The sequence below is a fragment of the Telopea speciosissima genome, chromosome 2, assembly GCF_018873765.1.
Source record: "Telopea speciosissima isolate NSW1024214 ecotype Mountain lineage chromosome 2, Tspe_v1, whole genome shotgun sequence".
Lineage (NCBI taxonomy): Eukaryota > Viridiplantae > Streptophyta > Magnoliopsida > Proteales > Proteaceae > Telopea > Telopea speciosissima.
In genome coordinates, this window is record NC_057917.1 from 60,531,273 (window position 1) to 60,549,899 (window position 18,627).

The 18,627-nt window shown below is 40.8% G+C and overlaps 1 protein-coding gene across 1 annotated transcript; it reads right to left on the reverse strand.

The window, feature by feature from the left end:
* Positions 1 to 4,411: 4,411 nt before the first annotated feature.
* LOC122653071 (WD repeat-containing protein 76-like) lies at positions 4,412 to 16,807 on the reverse strand. Its single transcript, XM_043847005.1, has 4 exons — positions 16,646 to 16,807; positions 15,774 to 16,509; positions 11,690 to 12,099; positions 4,412 to 4,629 (listed from the first exon to the last, which is right to left on the reverse strand). The coding sequence occupies exons 1-4, from the start codon at positions 16,774 to 16,776 to the stop codon at positions 4,503 to 4,505; spliced, it is 1,404 nt and encodes a 467-aa protein (XP_043702940.1). The 5' UTR covers positions 16,777 to 16,807; the 3' UTR covers positions 4,412 to 4,502.
* Between the last annotated feature and the right edge of the window lie 1,820 nt (positions 16,808 to 18,627).

Genomic DNA, 18,627 nt, shown 5'->3' on the forward strand with positions numbered 1-18,627 from the left:
TAATTGCAAGCTCTATCTACTCTATCCTCTGAGAATTCTTTCCTTGGCCGTGCAACATTATAATAGATTTTGGGCGAAGTCACCAAACCATATGACTCTTCCATCTCCAATCTGATCATCCTGATCTAAATGCACATCTCTGGTGAACTACAAGTAGTCTTGCTTTGTTATAATGTGCTAAACTCCAGTACAGCAGTTGGCAGTTCCATCTACTAAGCTTTCAAGTGTGAAAAGAGCTGGACAGTTCACTTTCCTTCTACACTTAAAAACACGTCTGGCCAGAAATAATTGTCAAATAATTCTGATGTTAGAATCCTGATTGCAAAATGTGAATTTCAAGTTCTAAGAAACAGATGTTACATCCATTGTTACCTATGGATATACCACCCAGTCCAGTCTGACTATTGCTTACGTTCAACTTTCTAATGTGTCTGTACGATTCTGATTACGGTTTCTGGTTGGAGGGTCTGATTAAAGTTTTTTGGGGGTTTCAGTTGAGTAGATAATTTGCATAAGAGTGCTAAGCACTGTTAATGGCAAGAAACTGAGCAGTACAAATTTGTGCTTATGCATTTTTTTTTAATTGCTGCATGTTGGTTTTATTTATTTGGACAGTTGCTTTACAGTCAGATAATCAGATACAGTTCAACGGTAAAATTGCAAAGTTATTAGGATCTTGTTCGTATCATATAGCCTTTTAATTGTTGTATGCATCAAGAAACTTATATTGGCATAAAAATAATTAGAAAAGTAGTTGATCAAGCAAAAACTCAAGAAATGAAGGTTGTTTCTTGCCAATATTTGAAAAAAACCCAAGGCTGACTAGTATATGGGTAGGTAAGTCTTTAACTCCAATTCACCCACTCTGATCATCTCTGAATTTTTTTTTGGGTGGATGAATGGTAATCTCTGATTTGGATTGTAAGTGTATTGTGTAATTTTGTAGTTGAACAAGTCGAAACTCCAGACAATCACCACACTTAAACAAACACTCATCCAGAAAATAGACAGAAACTTATCTTAAACCCAAAAAACAAAATACCTGATAAGTATGATAAAAACTCTGCAGCCTGGATCCTCATCGCCCAAAAACTTGGTTTTGACATGCATTCTTTTCTGAGCAGAAATGTTTGTTTTTTGTTTTTTGTTTTTTTTTTTTTTTTTTGTTGTTGCAAAAGGGAAATTTTTTTTTATAGATTAGACAAAAAAAGAAGGTACAATAGTTACATGAGTTTTCATCTTAGTACGCCTCGCAGAATTAGCAAGAAGCCAAAATATGATGGATCTATCCTTCTTCATAATACAAACTTGAGGCTATGAACAAAAAATAAATTTTAACATCCCACAAAACAGTAAATAGTTCCCATGGCCATTTACAAGAATGTTGTTCCAACCATCGCACCAAATCCACAAAGTCAGTCCAGATCATTATACCAGCGACATCCAGCTCCCCTATTCCTTACAATGTTTTCTAACTTGATGTCCATATGTATACCTGGCCTCCACCTGTAGCTCCAGCTAATACGCCGACCTTGTATGGGTGTGTAGCAAAACGGCATGGAATCGCAGACAGGTGATGGCTCTTTAAAGTCATCACTGTTTTTCTGTGAGTAGTAGAAATAACATCAACTCCCCTTATCATATTGCCTATAAAGACATAAGAATCATCCCAACCCCATATTGCTCTCAATTTTCTGCATGAACCAAATGAATGTTACAATAATTTATTAAGCCAAATATTTGGTAAATAATTCTTTCATGAAGCAAATGTGGTAGACACAACTGATGTCCTCTGCATGAAGGTGCCACCGGAACTTTTCTCAATGCAATAGAACACCAAAAGAACACATTTATCATTTACCCTATCAACAGAAATCAACTTCTCATAATTTATCCTACAAAAATATTATGCAATAAAAATCCCACATTCACATTCAAGATCATAAATAACAGATGTAATCTGTAACTCACTTCTTTGGAAAGAAGTGAGCAGCTTCAGTGCCTAATGATTACAAGAAGCGCATAGGCAGTCAAAGATAAATCCACTACCAAATATAGAGAGAATTACAATATAACACTCCAGGAAATCCTAATTGGGAGAATAATTCCTGCTTATTTTAGGGGAGGACAAAAGCCAGAAAACAGTTCAAAAGTATTACTTTTAAGATACTAAACCTGTGCCACAATGGGCTTAAAAGCCAAAATTGTCTGATCAGCTGAACCTTAGACCCTGCAGTATGCAGGTTAGCCCCATAAGCGGTTTAAGCATAATAAGAATAAGGGGCCCCAATAATGACCCTCATCACATGTTACAGTTATTCTATGCACCACAATTATATCAAACTTGAATGTTTTAGATTTTACATTAACCTGCTAGATTACATGAAAGTCCCATATATTTTCTGTAAATAACTAATAATAGAGGATCCAATGCTGAAATTTTACAAAAGAACAAGAGAAGGTCGATCTCAAGCCCATGCCCTTATGTGGCATGACCATAGCAAAGTTGGCCCTATCTGGAAGATCCAGTAGGTCAACTAGAAACGGGAGGTCAAAAGGGATAACTTACAAGGTAAGGCTGGACTAATTGAAGTGATCAATCTTTCAGTTTAATGATTTGGGCATTTTAGGTATTTTGTTTTCTGGATTAGAGATGGATATATGTTGTCAGTATTCGGATATCTGCAATCCATTTCTCGTTATCCATTTGCAATCAATCACTAGTAAGTGATCCTAAGGATTTTCTGGTATTTAAGTCGTAGAATTGAAGTACTGTTGGGTTTTAAAGAGTGTACAGCTCCAAAACCATGGGCCCCCTAAACCCTTCCAAAGTCAAAAAACAGTTCCTCTTGTTTTGCAGCAGATTTTGATCGCTCCCATTTAAGCTCTGATGCTTCATCTTCTTGTATTGATTCATAAAGTCCTACTACAATGTGATGTGGGACAAAACATGAAGCTAAAGAGGCCAAAACACTGTTCATGTGAACAGTGTCACAGCCCCTTTATTTTGGTTTGATGAGGATATTACTAGAGGATCATAGGGGCCGTATAGTTATTTAAATGCTAGAAATTCAAGTTTTTAAGTGAAGGGCAGGATGGTCAATCTATGGAAACAAGTTCTGGCCAATGGGTATCCTTGGTTGGGACCACTTGAGATTCCAAGCTTTGACAATAAAGATGGTTGACTGCAGACTTGAAGACTTGAAGATTTTGTTAATATTTTCCTAGCAGTCCTAGTTGCTAAAAATTAGTTTCTATTTTTATGTTGTAAGATTTAGTTTCTATTTTCTAGAAGTCTAGTCAAAAGACTACCAATTTTGTTACCCCTTCTATTTTATTAGGTTCCTAATTCATGTAAGGCAAGTCCAATCCCAAAAGGAGACTGCTGATATCATTAGCTTCTAATTCTTATACTTTCTATTTTCTGTTTGACTCAGCTATGAGTCCTATTTAATGCAAGGCTTTAGAGGCCACCCCACCCATGATTTGAATGAAGAGATAAGATTGCTTATGCAAGTTTTATTGTCCCAATTGTGAGGATGAAGGGCAGCGGGCCAGGCTGAGAGAGCCGAAACCTTAGGGCTGCTGAGAGCCTGGCTGGTGAGAGCCAAATCTCCTTATCCTTTACCGTCTATTGTCTTATTTTCTTTCTTCTCTCTATCTTCTACACCAACCGAGTTTCATCCTTGCTGTGTTCTGTGTCTGCAACTACTGCAATCGATCACTGTTGAAGCTTGGAATTATTATTCAACCAATCTTGACTGCTGTTGTTGATCACCTTCAAAAGAAGGATCGAACCACCCTATGACAGGCCTGTTTCTTCTCTGCTGCCTACAATATTCGAATCAACCTTTCTCTGAAGTTTGAGCTCTGTTCCAGCAGGGCTTTGGAGGGTTGAGCCACTCGATCCTAATTCCAGTCCAGTCTGCTGGCTGGTTTGGCCTACAGGTCCTAATCTTCTAATTTAGTGTTGCTTCCGTATCTCCCAACTCCACCATCAGAATTGAGTGAAACTCTCAGCAGTGCTTTCCCTCCATACAAACTTCAATCGATCCAAGTTTGGTTGCATTTCCATGGCTGTTTTGGTTTGAAACCCTAACCTTCTAAATCTACCTTTGTTTCTAATTCTGATTTGCTACCCTTATTGATGATGCTGCATTGATTATCGATCCTACTGTAGAGTGGTTCTTAGCTGAACCTCTTCTACATTACAATGAGATCTGAAAATGCAAATATAACAGGTATTTCATTGAAATGCACCAAGAGATATGAAAGTTAGATATTGCTTCTTTTATTGCAATACCTTTTTAAAAGAAGGGTTTAAAAATAACCAGCAAGATCTGAATATGTAAATCCAACAGGACTTTCATAAGTTTGAGTAAGAAAATTCATGAAACAAACCTAGTACTGATTTAGAAAGACCATTGAGTTTGTGGCAAAGAAGCTGACCAGTCTTAAATAGAATATTAAGCATATGTTGTTTTTGCTTGGAGAATAATAAATTATCTCCGCAACAGCGGAAAGTCATACCTGATAGAACAAATTCCTCTGCCCGTCAGATTATTATGTTGGATCATATCTACCTCCGCAAAGTCAACTCCTCTCAGAACTCCAACTTTGTCACCAAGACTACATCATTTGATGAAATGGCATATATCAGCGATATTTGAACCAATGAATGGTTCCTTGATATTAAATAACAAAATCAAAATTAAGTTCTTCAAGAACTCTAGCTTCATTAATTTGCTTAAAAAACAGAATTTCACTGAGTGGGAGAGTGACTATACATGCCTAGCCTGGTCAATTCTTTCATAAATGGTGCTAAATCAAAGGAAAGTGGGAGTATAGTTGTCAAGGCAACTAGGCAACTAGGCAACCCAAGCATTGGAGGGGTGCCTATGTGCCTAGGCGACAAAGGTACACGTCTAGGCGTGCAGTATATATAATATAGCATTGATAATTTTATATAAGGGCAAGGTATCGACACACTGCCTGTGTGCCTTAGTCTTTGCGTGCCCCACCAATTGGAGGGCACCAGATGGTTTGTCAAATGGGGGGGGGGGAGTGGGGAGTACGATGAGTGTGTCAAAGGGGGAGAGGAGGAGAGAGACTGCAAGAGGGCATACTGTTGGCATGCACAACCTTTTCCCTTTATATAATTATGCTTATATATAACATAGGAAATATGATATAATTAAGCTAGTAATGACCTAATATGAGAAAACCAACATATAATAAACAAGGCATTGGATATAATATAAGCATATACATTAAAAAACAAAGCAATAAACATAAATCAACGTAAACTAGTGTAAGTATAAAAAAACTGATATAATATAAAGCATTTTGTCACAATGCCATTTTTTGCTGGGCTATGCCTCTTTCCTCTTACTTTCATCTTCATTTTTCTTTTTATTTTCCATCTTTCATTTGTCATTTTCCATTTTTCATTTCTCATCTCATTTCTCATCCCTCTTTCCCCATCTCTTCATTCCCCTTTTTTTTGGTTTAGACCTCAGTTTTCCCTACTGTGTTTTGCTGGATCCATGTCGCCGACCACATTAAGTTGGGATAAGGCTGAGTTTGTTGTTGTTGTTGTTGTTGTTGTTGTTGATGTCACAATGCCACAAGATGACGACTAGGTGTCCAAGGCGAAGCCTAGGCATCCAAGGCAGTCATTTTTCTTGCATCAAACTGTTAAGAGTACTTAGTTTCAGGGGTATATTTGTACTTAGACACTTACTTATGTATTTTATGTGCTATTTGTATTAGGCTAAGGGCCTGAGTGTAATTAGATATTCTTCTCAATATAAGGCTGTTTGTCTCAAGTTGAGAGAAATAACACATTACACCAAATCGTGTTTGAACTTTGCCTCCCTTGGAGCTTTTCTCCTCTCTTCTCTTTCTCCTCTAAAACCTAACATGGTATCAAAGCACTTTCTTCCCGGAGTTTGAAGGTTGTGTGGAAGGTCGAGTGAGTCGCAATCCCCTTGTTCTTTTTGGTTTGCGAAGGAAACCTTGGGGTATCTTCACCAAGCTTCTCCTTCCTTGTTTGACAACCAAATAGGGAGCAACCGGATGCTCTAGCATCGTTTGGAAGTCTTCTTCCCTATCATTTGATCCTCTCAAGTCTGCTGGTAGCATCAGAGGAGAGAATCGAGTTTCGGCCGACAGCTTTTTCTCCCGGTTCCGCGGATCGAGCTCTTGGAGTGATCCAGCTCTTAGTGTGAGCTTTGTTTGCTGCTTTCTTTGGGCCATACAAGCATCGTTTTGGGTAAGGAAGACTTACCCTTGTTGCTCCGCCGCTTTGTTCGCTTCGTTTGGGTTCTACAAGCCTTTTTTCGAGCTTTTTCTGGTCTCTGTTTTGCCTGTTTTTACCGCGTGTTCAAGGAGCAGTGGTGTGGTTGAAATATCGTTGTTTGGACTTATTAAGCATTTGATTTGAGTTAAATATGGGTGACAAAAATGAGGAAACAGCCTTGCCTTTGTCTCGTAGACCCACTTGCGCATCATCCTCTGTCCCTTCATATGAGAACACCAATGTGCAGCTTCCCATTGTCAAGTTGGACAATACCAATTACCTAGATTGGTCTCGATCTATGAAACCGATCCTTAGGTGTAAGGGAAAGATGGGGTACATAAATGGCAAGATCAAGGCACCTCTTCCTACCGAGCAAGGGTATTCCAAATGGGACACCGAGAACTCATGGTGATGGCTTGGCTTCTTTTCTCAATGAAGCCTCGAGATTGGACGGAGGTTTATGGGTAAAGAGACCGCCAAAGATATTTGGAACAGTGTAGCCCGTATCTTTGATCGTGTTGGAGACTCTACAAAGGTGTACCAACTTCTCCAACAGATTGTTAGCCTACGCCAGGGTGATAGAAGCATCTCTGCCTACTATTGTCTTGTTGTGGGCCTGTGGGAGGAGTATGATCACTATAGAGATCTTCAGTTGTGTCCTGATAATGAAGTCAAGGTACACAGGTTGTTTGAGAAGGAGAGGGTACTATTTCTTCTTGGTGGCCTGAATCCTGAATTTGAGCCTCTAAGGGTACAAATCCTTGGCCGACCTAGTCTTCCCTCACTGGAGGAGGTGTGTGGATATCTACAGAGTGAGGAAACCCGTAGGGGTGCCATGGAGACTAGTATCAACACCACTATTGAGCGCTCTGCTCTTGTTTCTTCCATCCCTCAGGACTCCACTAAGGGAGCTGATAAGGGGGCTGCTAAGGGGTCTTCGAAGAGCCGATTCTTATGTGACCATTGTGGTAAACTGGACATACGAAGGACTTCTTGGGATCTCCATGGGAAGCCCCCACCTGGTTCCACTGGGGACCAAGGGACAGCGGAAGAAGGGGCCTAAGGCTCATGTTGGGGTCATTGAAGCTGATTCATCCTCTCTTTCCCCGTGACATTGCGCCTTCGCCGGGTTGTAGCCCACCTGGATAGTTCACCTGCAGCTCCTACTTCTCCGCACTACAGGCCTCTTCCTCCTCCCGCATCACACCTTGGGTTATTGACTCGGCGCCACGGATCATAAGGACTGGTAGGTCCCACTGTATAATTCCTACTCTGTTTGTTCGGGAAAGAAAAGGTAAAAATTGCCGATGGTACATTCTCTTCCATCTCCGGTAAGGGAGATATCTAGGTTACACCTTGCTTACCCCTGAAGTCTGCTTTTTCATGTTCCCAACTTTGCTACTAACCTTCTTTCCGTTAGCCAATTGACTAAATCTTTGAACGCTTTGTCACCTTCTTTCCTACCCATTGTCTTTTTCAGGATTTGGTGACGAGGAAGGTGATTGGCAAGTGGTCATGAAGTCGATGGCTTATATATTTTGGAACGGTGCTTCCTCTCGTTGTACAACCTCAATCCTATGTTTGTGGGCTAGAAGGTGGACGTACTCAAGAGGATATTTTGCTTTGGCATCGTCGGTTGGGACACCCTTCTTTTTTTGTTATGAGGAAACAGTTACCTCACTTGTTTACTTCCTTTCCAGTCTCTCATGTTTTTCATTGTGAACCTTGTCTATTTGCCAAAAGTTGTAAAACAGTTTATACATCCAATGGTAATAGATCGACTTCACCTTTTCATCTTATACATACTGATGTTTGGGGGCCTTCCCCTGTTACCTCTTTGCGTGGCTTCCGCTACTTTGTCTCTTTTATTGATGATTATTCTCGGGTTACTTGGGTGTACTTGTTGAAACATAAAAGTGATGTACATGTTGCATTTACAAATTTCTATGAGTTAGTGTATACCCAATTTCAAACCCGGATCCAAATTGTTCGTTCTGATAAAGGTGGGGAGTATATGTATAGTGGTTTGGAAACCTTTTTTTCTGACCATGGCATTATTCATCAGGTGGCCTGTGTTGATACCCCACAACAAAATGGGGTGGCTGAAAGAAAAAATCGCCACCTTCTTGAAGTGGTTAGGTCCCTTTGGTTTACCATGCATGTTCCCAAAACTTTTTGGTCTGATGCTCTACTTACTGCTGTCTTTCTTATTAATCGCATGCCGTCTAGTGTCTTACAATTTCAAGTTCCTCTTGCTGTCCTACCCTCACGGTCTTCTTCATTCTCTCTCCCTCCAAAGGTGTTTGGTTGTATTTGTTATGTACATGTTAGCAAATCTGGCCGCACTAAATTGGATCCTAAGGCTCTGAAGTGCATCTTTCTCGGGTATTCCTCCACCTCCAAAGGATATAAATGCTATCATCCTCCCACTCGTCGGTGGCTTCTCTCCAGAGATGTCCGTTTCTTTAAAACCATACCTTTTTTTCAGTCACCTCTTCAGGGGGAGTGTTTATCGCTTGGTAGTGGTATTGCAGGTGAAGAGGTTCCCGAGTCTGTCTCACTTCCTATCTCCTATCCTGTTCCTATTTCACCTTTTCAGATTGACAAGGGAAAGAGAAGTTCTGTTGAGGGGGAGCCTTGTATAGAGAATGTAGTTGAGGGGGAGCACCCTTGTGTACAGGGGAACAGAGAACAAGGGGAGCTACTGGTGTATACGAAGGAAAGGAGAAATCCTGCTTCATGGCTGCCTATAAAGAAGACCTGCCAAAATCCTTCTTCATCACCTCATCCTGAGTCTCCATCCATCGAGACAGGTATACCTTCTTCTACTCCTATATCCTCAGACTTGGACCTTCCTATTGCCCACCGTAAGGGAACTCGGGCATGTACTAATCCCATTGCCAAGTTTGTTTCCTATGATTCTATTTCCCTTACAGGTATAGCCTTCTCTGTGGCTATCTCCTCCATATCTATTCCCAAGAATGTAGCAGAGGCTATGGCAGATCCAAAATGGAGAGAAGCAATGAACACAGAGATGTTGGCACTTGAGAAGAATCATACTTGGGACCTTGTTGAGCTCCCTAAAGGGAGAGTCCCTGTTGGGTGCAGATGGGTATTCACAGTCAAGTTCAAGTCTGATGGTACCGTGGAGAGATATAAGGCAAGACTTGTCGCTAAGGGTTATACACAGGTGTAAGGCATTGACTTTCAGGAAACCTTTGCTCCAGTGGCCAAGCACAACTCCATCCGGGTACTTCTCTCAATGGCAACAAATCTTGATTGGCCTTTGTACCAACTGGATGTGAAGAATGCATTCTTACATGGTGACCTAGAAGAAGAAGTGTATATGCATCCTCCTCCTAGGTTCAAGCATACTGGTGACAAGTGGGAAAGTGTGTCGTCTTAGGAAGGCTCTTTATGGACTCAAACAGTCTCCTAAGGCTTGGTTTGAAAGATTTAGACAAGCTCTCCTGCAAAACGGATATACTCAAAGTCAAGCTGATCACACATTGTTTATACAAAGGAAGGACAGCACTATTACCGCTCTCATTGTTTATGTTGATGACATTGTGGTCACGGGAAATAGTGAAGCCGAAATCTCAAAGCTTAAACTTTACTTGTCTCGACAGTTTAAGATCAAGGACCTCGGTCCATTGAAGTATTTCCTGGGGATTGAGGTTTCTAGATCCAAGCAAGGGATCAATGTTTGTCAAAGGAAGTTTGTTCTTGATCTCCTTACAGAGACAGGCTACTTGGGATGTAAACCAGTCTCCTCCCCCATTGAGCAGAATCACAGACTAGGGGAAGATTGTGGTAAACCGCTTGTGGATGCTGAAAAATACCAGAGATTAGTAGGCAAGTTAATCTACCTTTCCCTCACCAGATCTGACATTACCTATGCTGTGGGAGTGGTGAGTCAGTTTATGCATGCACCCAAGGTGGGACATCTTGATGCAGTTTACAGGATCCTCGGTACTTGAAGTCATGTCCTGGAAAGGGTCTTCTCTTTTCTAGGAATGGTAACTTGAGAATTGAAGTATATACTGGATGTAGATTGGGCCGGGTCTATTTTCGATAGAAGGTCCACCTCCGGATCTGTACATTTGTTGGGGGAAACTTAGTCACCTGGAGAAGCAAGAAGCAACTCGTGGTAGCTAGGTCAAGTCTTCAAGCAGAATTTAGGGCCATGGCTCATGGTGTGTGTGAAATCTTGTGGTTGAAGAAACTTGTCCAAGAATTGGGGTTTGAGACGACAGAACCTATGAGTCTATCTGTGACAACAAGGCAGCCATAAGTATTGCACATAATCCGGTCCAACATGACCGGACAAAGCATGTTGAGGTTGACGCACTTCATCAAGGAGAAAATAGAGTCTAAGACTATTTGTACCCCTTTTGTGAAGACAAGTGAACAAGTGGCAGACATATTCACCAAAGGACTTAATTCTCATCACTTCAGTTTTATGTTAGACAAGCTGGGTATGTATGACATATACCACCCAGCTTGAGGGGGAGTGTTAAGAGTACTTAGTTTCAGGGGTATATTTGTACTTAGACACTTACTTATGTATTTTATGTGCTATTTGTATTAGGCTAAGGGCCTGAGTGTAATTAGATATTCTTCTCAATATAAGGCTGTTTGTCTCAAGTTGAGAGAAACAACACATTACACCAAATCGTGTTTGAACTTTGCCTCCCTTGGAGCTTTTCTCCTCTCTTCTCTTTCTCCTCTAAAACCTAACACAAACAAAGTGTGTTGTCGCCTTGGACCCAAGAAAGCGCCTGGACACCTATGCGACACCTTGACAACTATGAGCGGGAGTTCTCAGAGCAGACATGCACCAGTAAGGCAGAAGGAAACCAAAAATATCAAAGCAACAACGCACAAGCTATCAATATTTCTAATGTTGTTTCATAGTGTTTCTGTTCACTTTCAACTTCAGATCCTAGATTATGAAACTCTTAGAAGTTTTTTTTTTTTTTTGGGTAAACTCTTAGAAGTTATTTTGTATTCACAAGTCAGATTCTAACCATGAAAATTTTAAACTATTCTTTTAATATTGTTACAAATACTACTAAGCTACTTTATGTAAAGCCAATATGAAGGATGTGTTTAAGAATTTAATATATTGCAGTTGCTTTCCAGACTTCACTAACTATTTTCAGTATAAATTCTTCAGGCTTAGTTCAACTTTCCGAAATGGTCGAGTAATTTTTGGTTAAGCTACAATTCAACACTTACAGAATCTCAAAATTTGTTTCTTTCCGTAAGAGCAATACCAGGCTCATTTATTCCATTCCTCTTCAGGGGAAAAGCTACTACTCTAGGGAGAAGTCCCATCCATTAAAGCAATAGAGATGTGTTCAGGTCCAAATAATTAATACAAACCTTGTTGTTGCAAGACAATTCCCACTGGGTGAGAAGTAAGCAGAATAAACGGCCCTTTTGTGATCAACTATTATCTTCAGGGATTTCGGGTCTTTTGCATTAATGCATCTCACATCCCAGATGCAAGCAGTACCATCACTGGAACTTGTAGCCATCAAGTTATTGTTTTCTGGGTTGAAATCTATGGAGTTGATCTTTTGCTCATGCATCATCCATAAGCTTGAAGATTTGCCTGCCCTCTCATCCCAAACATGTAATCCTCCTTCGCCCTCCCCAAAATATAATGACTTCACATCATATGGACGTTGAGAAAGAGAGCAGATGGAATATTCGCTGGAGAAAATCAGATCAAATGATTCCTTTTCTATATCTAACAAACGAATTAATCCATCATAGCTGCTCGTGAAAACCTGCAAATATTTATCACAGAAGTTTTGTTGTTTTTTTGTACAAATGAAACTCAATCCAGGTTTATAACACTATTTTTGTTATACCCGCACCCCGGGAGTATAATTAATTATTAATTCTTCCCCGTGACGTGTAGTTATCACTACCACGTATGCCGGTGAGTTGTTCTCACTGGTGGTCAAACCCAGCTATATTGACCATAGTACGAGGTTGCCTGTGGAAACTAGTCGGGACCATGGAGGTTGCCCCTTGACGTGTCAGGGGTAAGTAGTTGACCAAATTTTATTGTGTGCTTACTGCCCTCTCAAAGCCCTCGAAGTATGGTCCAAAGGCCCTGACCTCTTATGGTGGGAACCACCTTCCTACTCGCATCGGATGCAAGGTTACTGGCTGCCTCCGACCCTGCATCCAATGCTGCTGACAAGGACTCTTGTGGGTGAGACCCTATGGCTAAGGTGCTATGGGTGTCCTGCCATGTTTGACCCTACCCAAATAGACCCTAGGTTACACTTATGAGGCCTTATCCAAACAGGCCATTAAAAGTGATTTTCTATATGAGAGAGAGGGGTAAGACTATTCCTTAGTCTTTCTTTTTCTTTTCTTTCCTAACCTAATCGTGAAAAGGAGGAGAGCTTTGAAGAGAGGAGGCGGCAAGGAGGAGAAGAAGGAGAAGGAAGGGAAGAAGAAGAAGGAAATGGCTGCTGGGTTTGGAGCTTTAAAGAGGGTACATCGTGTGTACCTCAAACCAGGTAAGCCAAGTGCCCTTTTCCCCCATTTTTCTCTCTTCCCCCTTGCTCGTTTGAGCTTGGGTGGTTCGTTGGTTGCAGCCCCAAGATGGGGATTTCTTTTTGAAACCCAAAGGGTTAGCTCGAGTCATGTGTAGTTTCCCCTTGTAGGATGCTTTCCTATTTTCATTACAATCCTATAAAGACCTCTATTTTGACCTCTTGCTGAATCTATTTGATTCTAAAGCTTCAACCACCAAAGAAAACCCCAAATCTGGATTTTTGAGCTTTTGATCCTTTAAACCCCCTTAAATCTTTGAATGTTGGGTGTTTCTAAGACCCAAATAGACTCCAAGACACCCCTCCCTTGTCCCTTGAGGCTTAGAGAACCAAATGGGACAACCCTGGGCTTTTAAAGACCTTGAAATCACACTTGGGTTGCATCGGAGGCAAGACTGCGTGAGTCCGATGTTTGCCTCCGATGTGTCCTGAGCCTGCAGGGAAGGTCGGAGGCAAGGTCGGAGGCAAGCCTGCTGAGTCCGACGTTGCCTCCGATGCAGTTTTTAAGGCTTATAACTTATGTAAATGGTGGGGTTTCTCTATGAGGCCTCCCCTACACTCTCTCACACTCTTATTCACTTCCATAGGTGCCAACATATGTGCAATGGGGTGATTTTAAGCGGGAATCGTTGCGCTTATACAAATTCCATTTGAAGTAATTGGTGAGTGGGTTTGGGTGACTGTTTGAGCTTGTTTACTATTGCTTATTCATGCATTTATGAATTATATTGTGACATTATCATTCAAGCATGATTGCATATTTGCATTTATTCTTATTCGATGATGATGATTTGGATGATATGGATTTGTGTTGGGTTACGGTCGGAATTTCGGCACGGAACCCCGTATTACGTGGAATTGTATATTGCATCTCATTCTTGCTGTATGCGTCGTGTTGTCTTTGCGTAACGGGTGTTAGATGGAATGGGACGTTGACACACCCGGATGTACCTCTCAACACGATAGGATTCATGTAGTATATCTGTGGTTAGGCTCAGTTCCCTATGCTACGACCCTTACCAACAGGGGTTTAGGTGTTGGGTAGCCGAGCACTGCCGCTGTGGAGAGTTAGAGAGGCCAGGCCAGGGTAGTAATGGTTATCGGGTCTCGCCCGGGTGGTGATGACTACGACCGCGCGGGCTCCATAGTAATAATTGAGGTTGCATTGTGGTGAGAATGGAAGGATCCACAATGTCTTCCCGAGTTATTGCAGTAGCATATACCCATTGACTTAGCATTGTGTGTTAGGTGGTAAATGAATTAATAATAGCATGCACCATGGACTATTTGTGATTGTGTGATTGTGCATCCCCTTTTCTCTCTCACTAGCTCGGTGGAGCTAACCCCCGTGTACACATTCTTTTTAGATTTGAATGCAGATGATTACTGTGGAGCCAGAGACTGTGACTGAGGATCATGGCGATGGTTGCCTATGATGATTGTGCCTACGGGCTGTATTGATACTTGGGACTTATTCCCTTCTTTTATTTTTTTTGGGGCCACGTGCCTTATATAAATATTTATTGTTATATTTGTTTTGGGATAGTTATGCTATGGTCATTCGGGATGTCCATCCAAACTATTTACGTATCACTTAGCCGTATGAACATGAGGTAACTACTGTAAACGCTTCCGCTTATTTTATGATCGTTGGAAATGTAATATACCTTTGTCTTTCGCACTCTGATATTATTGTATTGTAATATTGGTTTATGGCTGTGAGTTGGCCACTGCATCGAGATCCTGGCGGTGAGGTGGGATGACGCGTGTCACCCCAATCATACCCTGATATTGTATTTTATCCCTTGTCGGGATAGGGGTGTGACAATTTTAGTGACACAGAGAAGCAGAGGATTCATTACCAATAATAAAAAGTAATAAAATACATACATTTTCTTGCAGGTACACCTAGAGCCTATGGCAGCTCTTTTTGTTGGGGAAAAAATAGACATATGTTAGAGGAGGAAATAACAGCATCAGTAAGGTGTAATACAGATATTATTTTGGATAAATAGGACGGATTTATCTTGTAGGTGGAAATAGTTGCATCAGTATGGCATCATCAAGAAAAACAATACTAAGAAACTAATAGCCTACATGACACAATTATTTATTTGTCAGTCTCAAACCAGTGTAGATCCAGAAAGAACTCGTTCATTCTGACATTTGACAAAGCATCTTTAATATATAAGACAGATATGAAAAACAATCAAATAATAATATGCAGAGACTGGAGATATAACCCATATAGGGCATTAAAGACTAGCCTAGACTAATGACATTGCCGGCAGTCAACTAACTCCCCTGAGCTCCTGGTCAGGCCGCAGCAACAGGTAGCCTCAAACTAGGCAATGAGATAGACTGGGTACTTAGGGGACAATATAATTATCCTTCAAGCGTTATCCATTCCTTTCCTATTTTTATTTTCAAACAAATAAATGAATCAAGGGAAAGAAATGAAAAAGAAATACATAGTGAGTTAGTAACCAAACATCCAAGCAATACTTTGCATGGTTCTTCCTGTCTGTGGTTTGGAAGACCGGATGTCTATGTTAGATTAATTAAATTGATGTCCAACACCAGAATCAGTGTGTGTGTTATGTTAGCTATGATTAGATCGTAGAACAAGGTACATGGGTCTGGAGGTACTTGGCTAAGACCTGGGAAAGCATACGATAAACAGTGCTTTTGATCAAATATATGAGCTAAGACCTAAAGGAGCTCTTTTGCCATATATGGTTGTTCATTGATCTTCAGATTTTCACTTCAGGCATCATCTTCAATTCTAAATTTTAGCAACATTGAGTGCAAAGCAATTCAAGATTTAACCATGAAACATGAAAAATGAGAAAATTAACAAGTCCTAGAATTTGAGAACCAGTATAGCATACTTTTGATAATGAAAAAGGTTGGATCAAAATCCCCGAAACAGAAGCAGAGTGAGGGTGGTATAAATAAATACCATCTCCTTCCCCCTCTTGATTATCAACATCCCAAAATCCAACATTCCCAAATTCGTTCCCAGTAACAACCAACAAACGGTATGTTGCAGGAAAGAAGCACACATTCAGTATCCTTCCAGGCATAACTCGTACGATATTTTCTGGTTTCAATCTCAGTGATGCCAAGTTAAGGGAACTTAAAGGAGCTTTTTCCGATATACTAAAAAACGTAGCGCAAGAGGCCCCATTATTATCAAATTCCCTCTTTATCGAATCATTCAACGGGGTTTTGTCCATATCCCCTTGAGCTTCCCTCTCCACCGGATTTCTCTCTAAGAAGATAGGATCGTCCGAGCTCCTATCCCCAGCAAATTCCTTCTTGATTGCACAACTTAATGGAGTATTTTCCCACATTTTCACTATTGAATCTTTAAGTTGCCTGTCAGAGGAATCACCTCTATAAGCATCTTTCATACTGAGAGGACCCAAGACTTTGGGAGAAGGCTCTGATTGAGCAGGAGATCTGAGGGTCTTATTGAGCGAAATGACAAGGTCGACTTCAACACATCCTGTTGATGAAGAATCAGGCGGCATTCGTCTGGTACGGAAGGACCTGCGGAGCACAACAGGAGCTTCGGGCTTGGGCTTCTTCGACTGAGTGACCTTATAACCATTTGCTTCAACTCTGCCATGAGAAAAGACAGGAACAAACAAAATGAACAAGATTAAAAGAGAAATTAATAAGGGAAGAAGTTACCCCAAACAATCCTAGAAAACTTGTACGGGTGATATGAGAAGGCGAGAGGGAGGACGGAACAAACCTGTTACGCTTGGTCACAGAAGAGAGTTCTTGAGCTGTGCAATGGAGCTTCAGAGAAGCCATCTTCTCGCCATTGCGCTTTATGTTCTCAAGCCTCTGGCGCTCGTACCCGGTTAGGGTTTGCGGAGCCATGAAAACAAGCTCACACACACACAGACACACAGAGAGAAGCCAAACCCGCGAAGGACAGTTTTTGAGTTTTTTTGTGTGTAGCCGAAATTGAGTAAAACTTTAGCGGGAAATTGGAAAGGCGGGACAAATATAATGGAAGAAGATACGTGAATCTAATGAACACGTGGAGAACAAAACGAATGCCGCGTCACCAACTAGTTCGAGAGTAGACCCTCTGCAGCGTGTACCAGAGGTTATGCTTCTGTGACAAATTAAGAAAAGAGAAATTTTGTCTAAAGGCCATTTCTGTAAATACATCCTATGAGCTTCTACCGGCTTATCCAGTATGGATTATCAAGGGCCAATTCTTTTTTCGATAATACAAGAGGGGTTGAGCTCCTCTCCAAGGAGCCCAGCACTCACTCAGAGAGTGCCCAGGGGGTCATCCGACGATGGGGATGTACAGCACATATCCCAATGAATGACTGGCACATATCGAATTGTGTGCAGCATAGTCCAACGGATGGACCCCTGGGCACTCCCTGACGCTGGGCTCCCTGGAGAGGAGCAGGATGCAAGAGGCAATTTGACTATTAGGCTTTTTAGACCCATGAATGTATGGATCAGTCCTTCCTATGAATAAGGAGCTTTATACATTGGGTTCTTGTATCAGAAAAAAAATAATAATAATAATGGCAAGAAGCTTTATAAATCTTTATCTCTTGTGATTCCCTGCCTGATACAGTTCCTGCAATTCCTCTCATGGGGGCTGGAAATGACCATCCTACCTCCTGCCCAAACACACTACCTGAATGAGATCCATCCCCTCTTTTTAGAGGCACTAGGGAACTGCACCGTATAGAAAATCGCAAGAAATAATTTTCATCATTTAACTAACCTCTCATCCCAATAAATGATAAAAAAAAAAAAAAATTAAAAAAAAGATAGAAAAGAGATAAGTGGTTCAAATTGACCATGACGGCCTCACAGTCAAGGAGCAAGACTCAATGTCGAATCTACGAGGATGCCATCACGAAGTCCTATTATTTCCATTGCAGAAAAGCAAAAAATCCAACACCCAAGCCGCTCTTTGCAACAATAAACCTCTCAGTACTATTTTGAAGAACCAGACCATGCCCACCACTAGAACGAAACATGATCAAGTTTTAGTATAAGATAATGTGACTTCGATATTACTAATGACGAAATTAGAGATAAAAAAATAAAAACTATTATGACATTATGAGTATGGCAGCCAACAACCCTTTTTTTGGTTCATTTTTTCAGAAGGTATGGGATTTTATTAGTCCTCTATTATTTCTGCAATTCAAGCCTTTTTTCTCATGATAACTTCTCCAAGCAGCCAATCATATTTTCATTACATTTATCCCAAGGTCAAATTTCCCTCATCTATTGGAGATTATAGACCTATTAATCTTTGTAACTTTGTTTATAAGATTATTATCCGCATTACTGTAAACTGTATCTGGCCTTTTCTTTACAAATTGATTTTCTTTAGTCAGAATGGGTTTATCAAGGGGTGTCATATTCAGAGAATGTCATCTAGGTTTTCTTTCACTGCAGAAACCAACCAATGTTTTAATGGACCTAATATGCATTCTATCGGTGGTCTCTGCTCTGTCCACTGCATCCCTGTTGTTATATTCCAAGGACATGAATCCTCTCATTCATAATTTACCCACTTCATAGAGGATACTAAGAATCTGATTCTTTGATTGAAACCATTTTTATCTTCCAATGCTTACCCCGTATGACTCAGAGAATCAAGAATCAAATTCTTGAGTGTGATTCTTATGTTCTTGAAAACAGAGTAATATACAGGAGTTTCAATCAGTATATGGGACTCCCAAC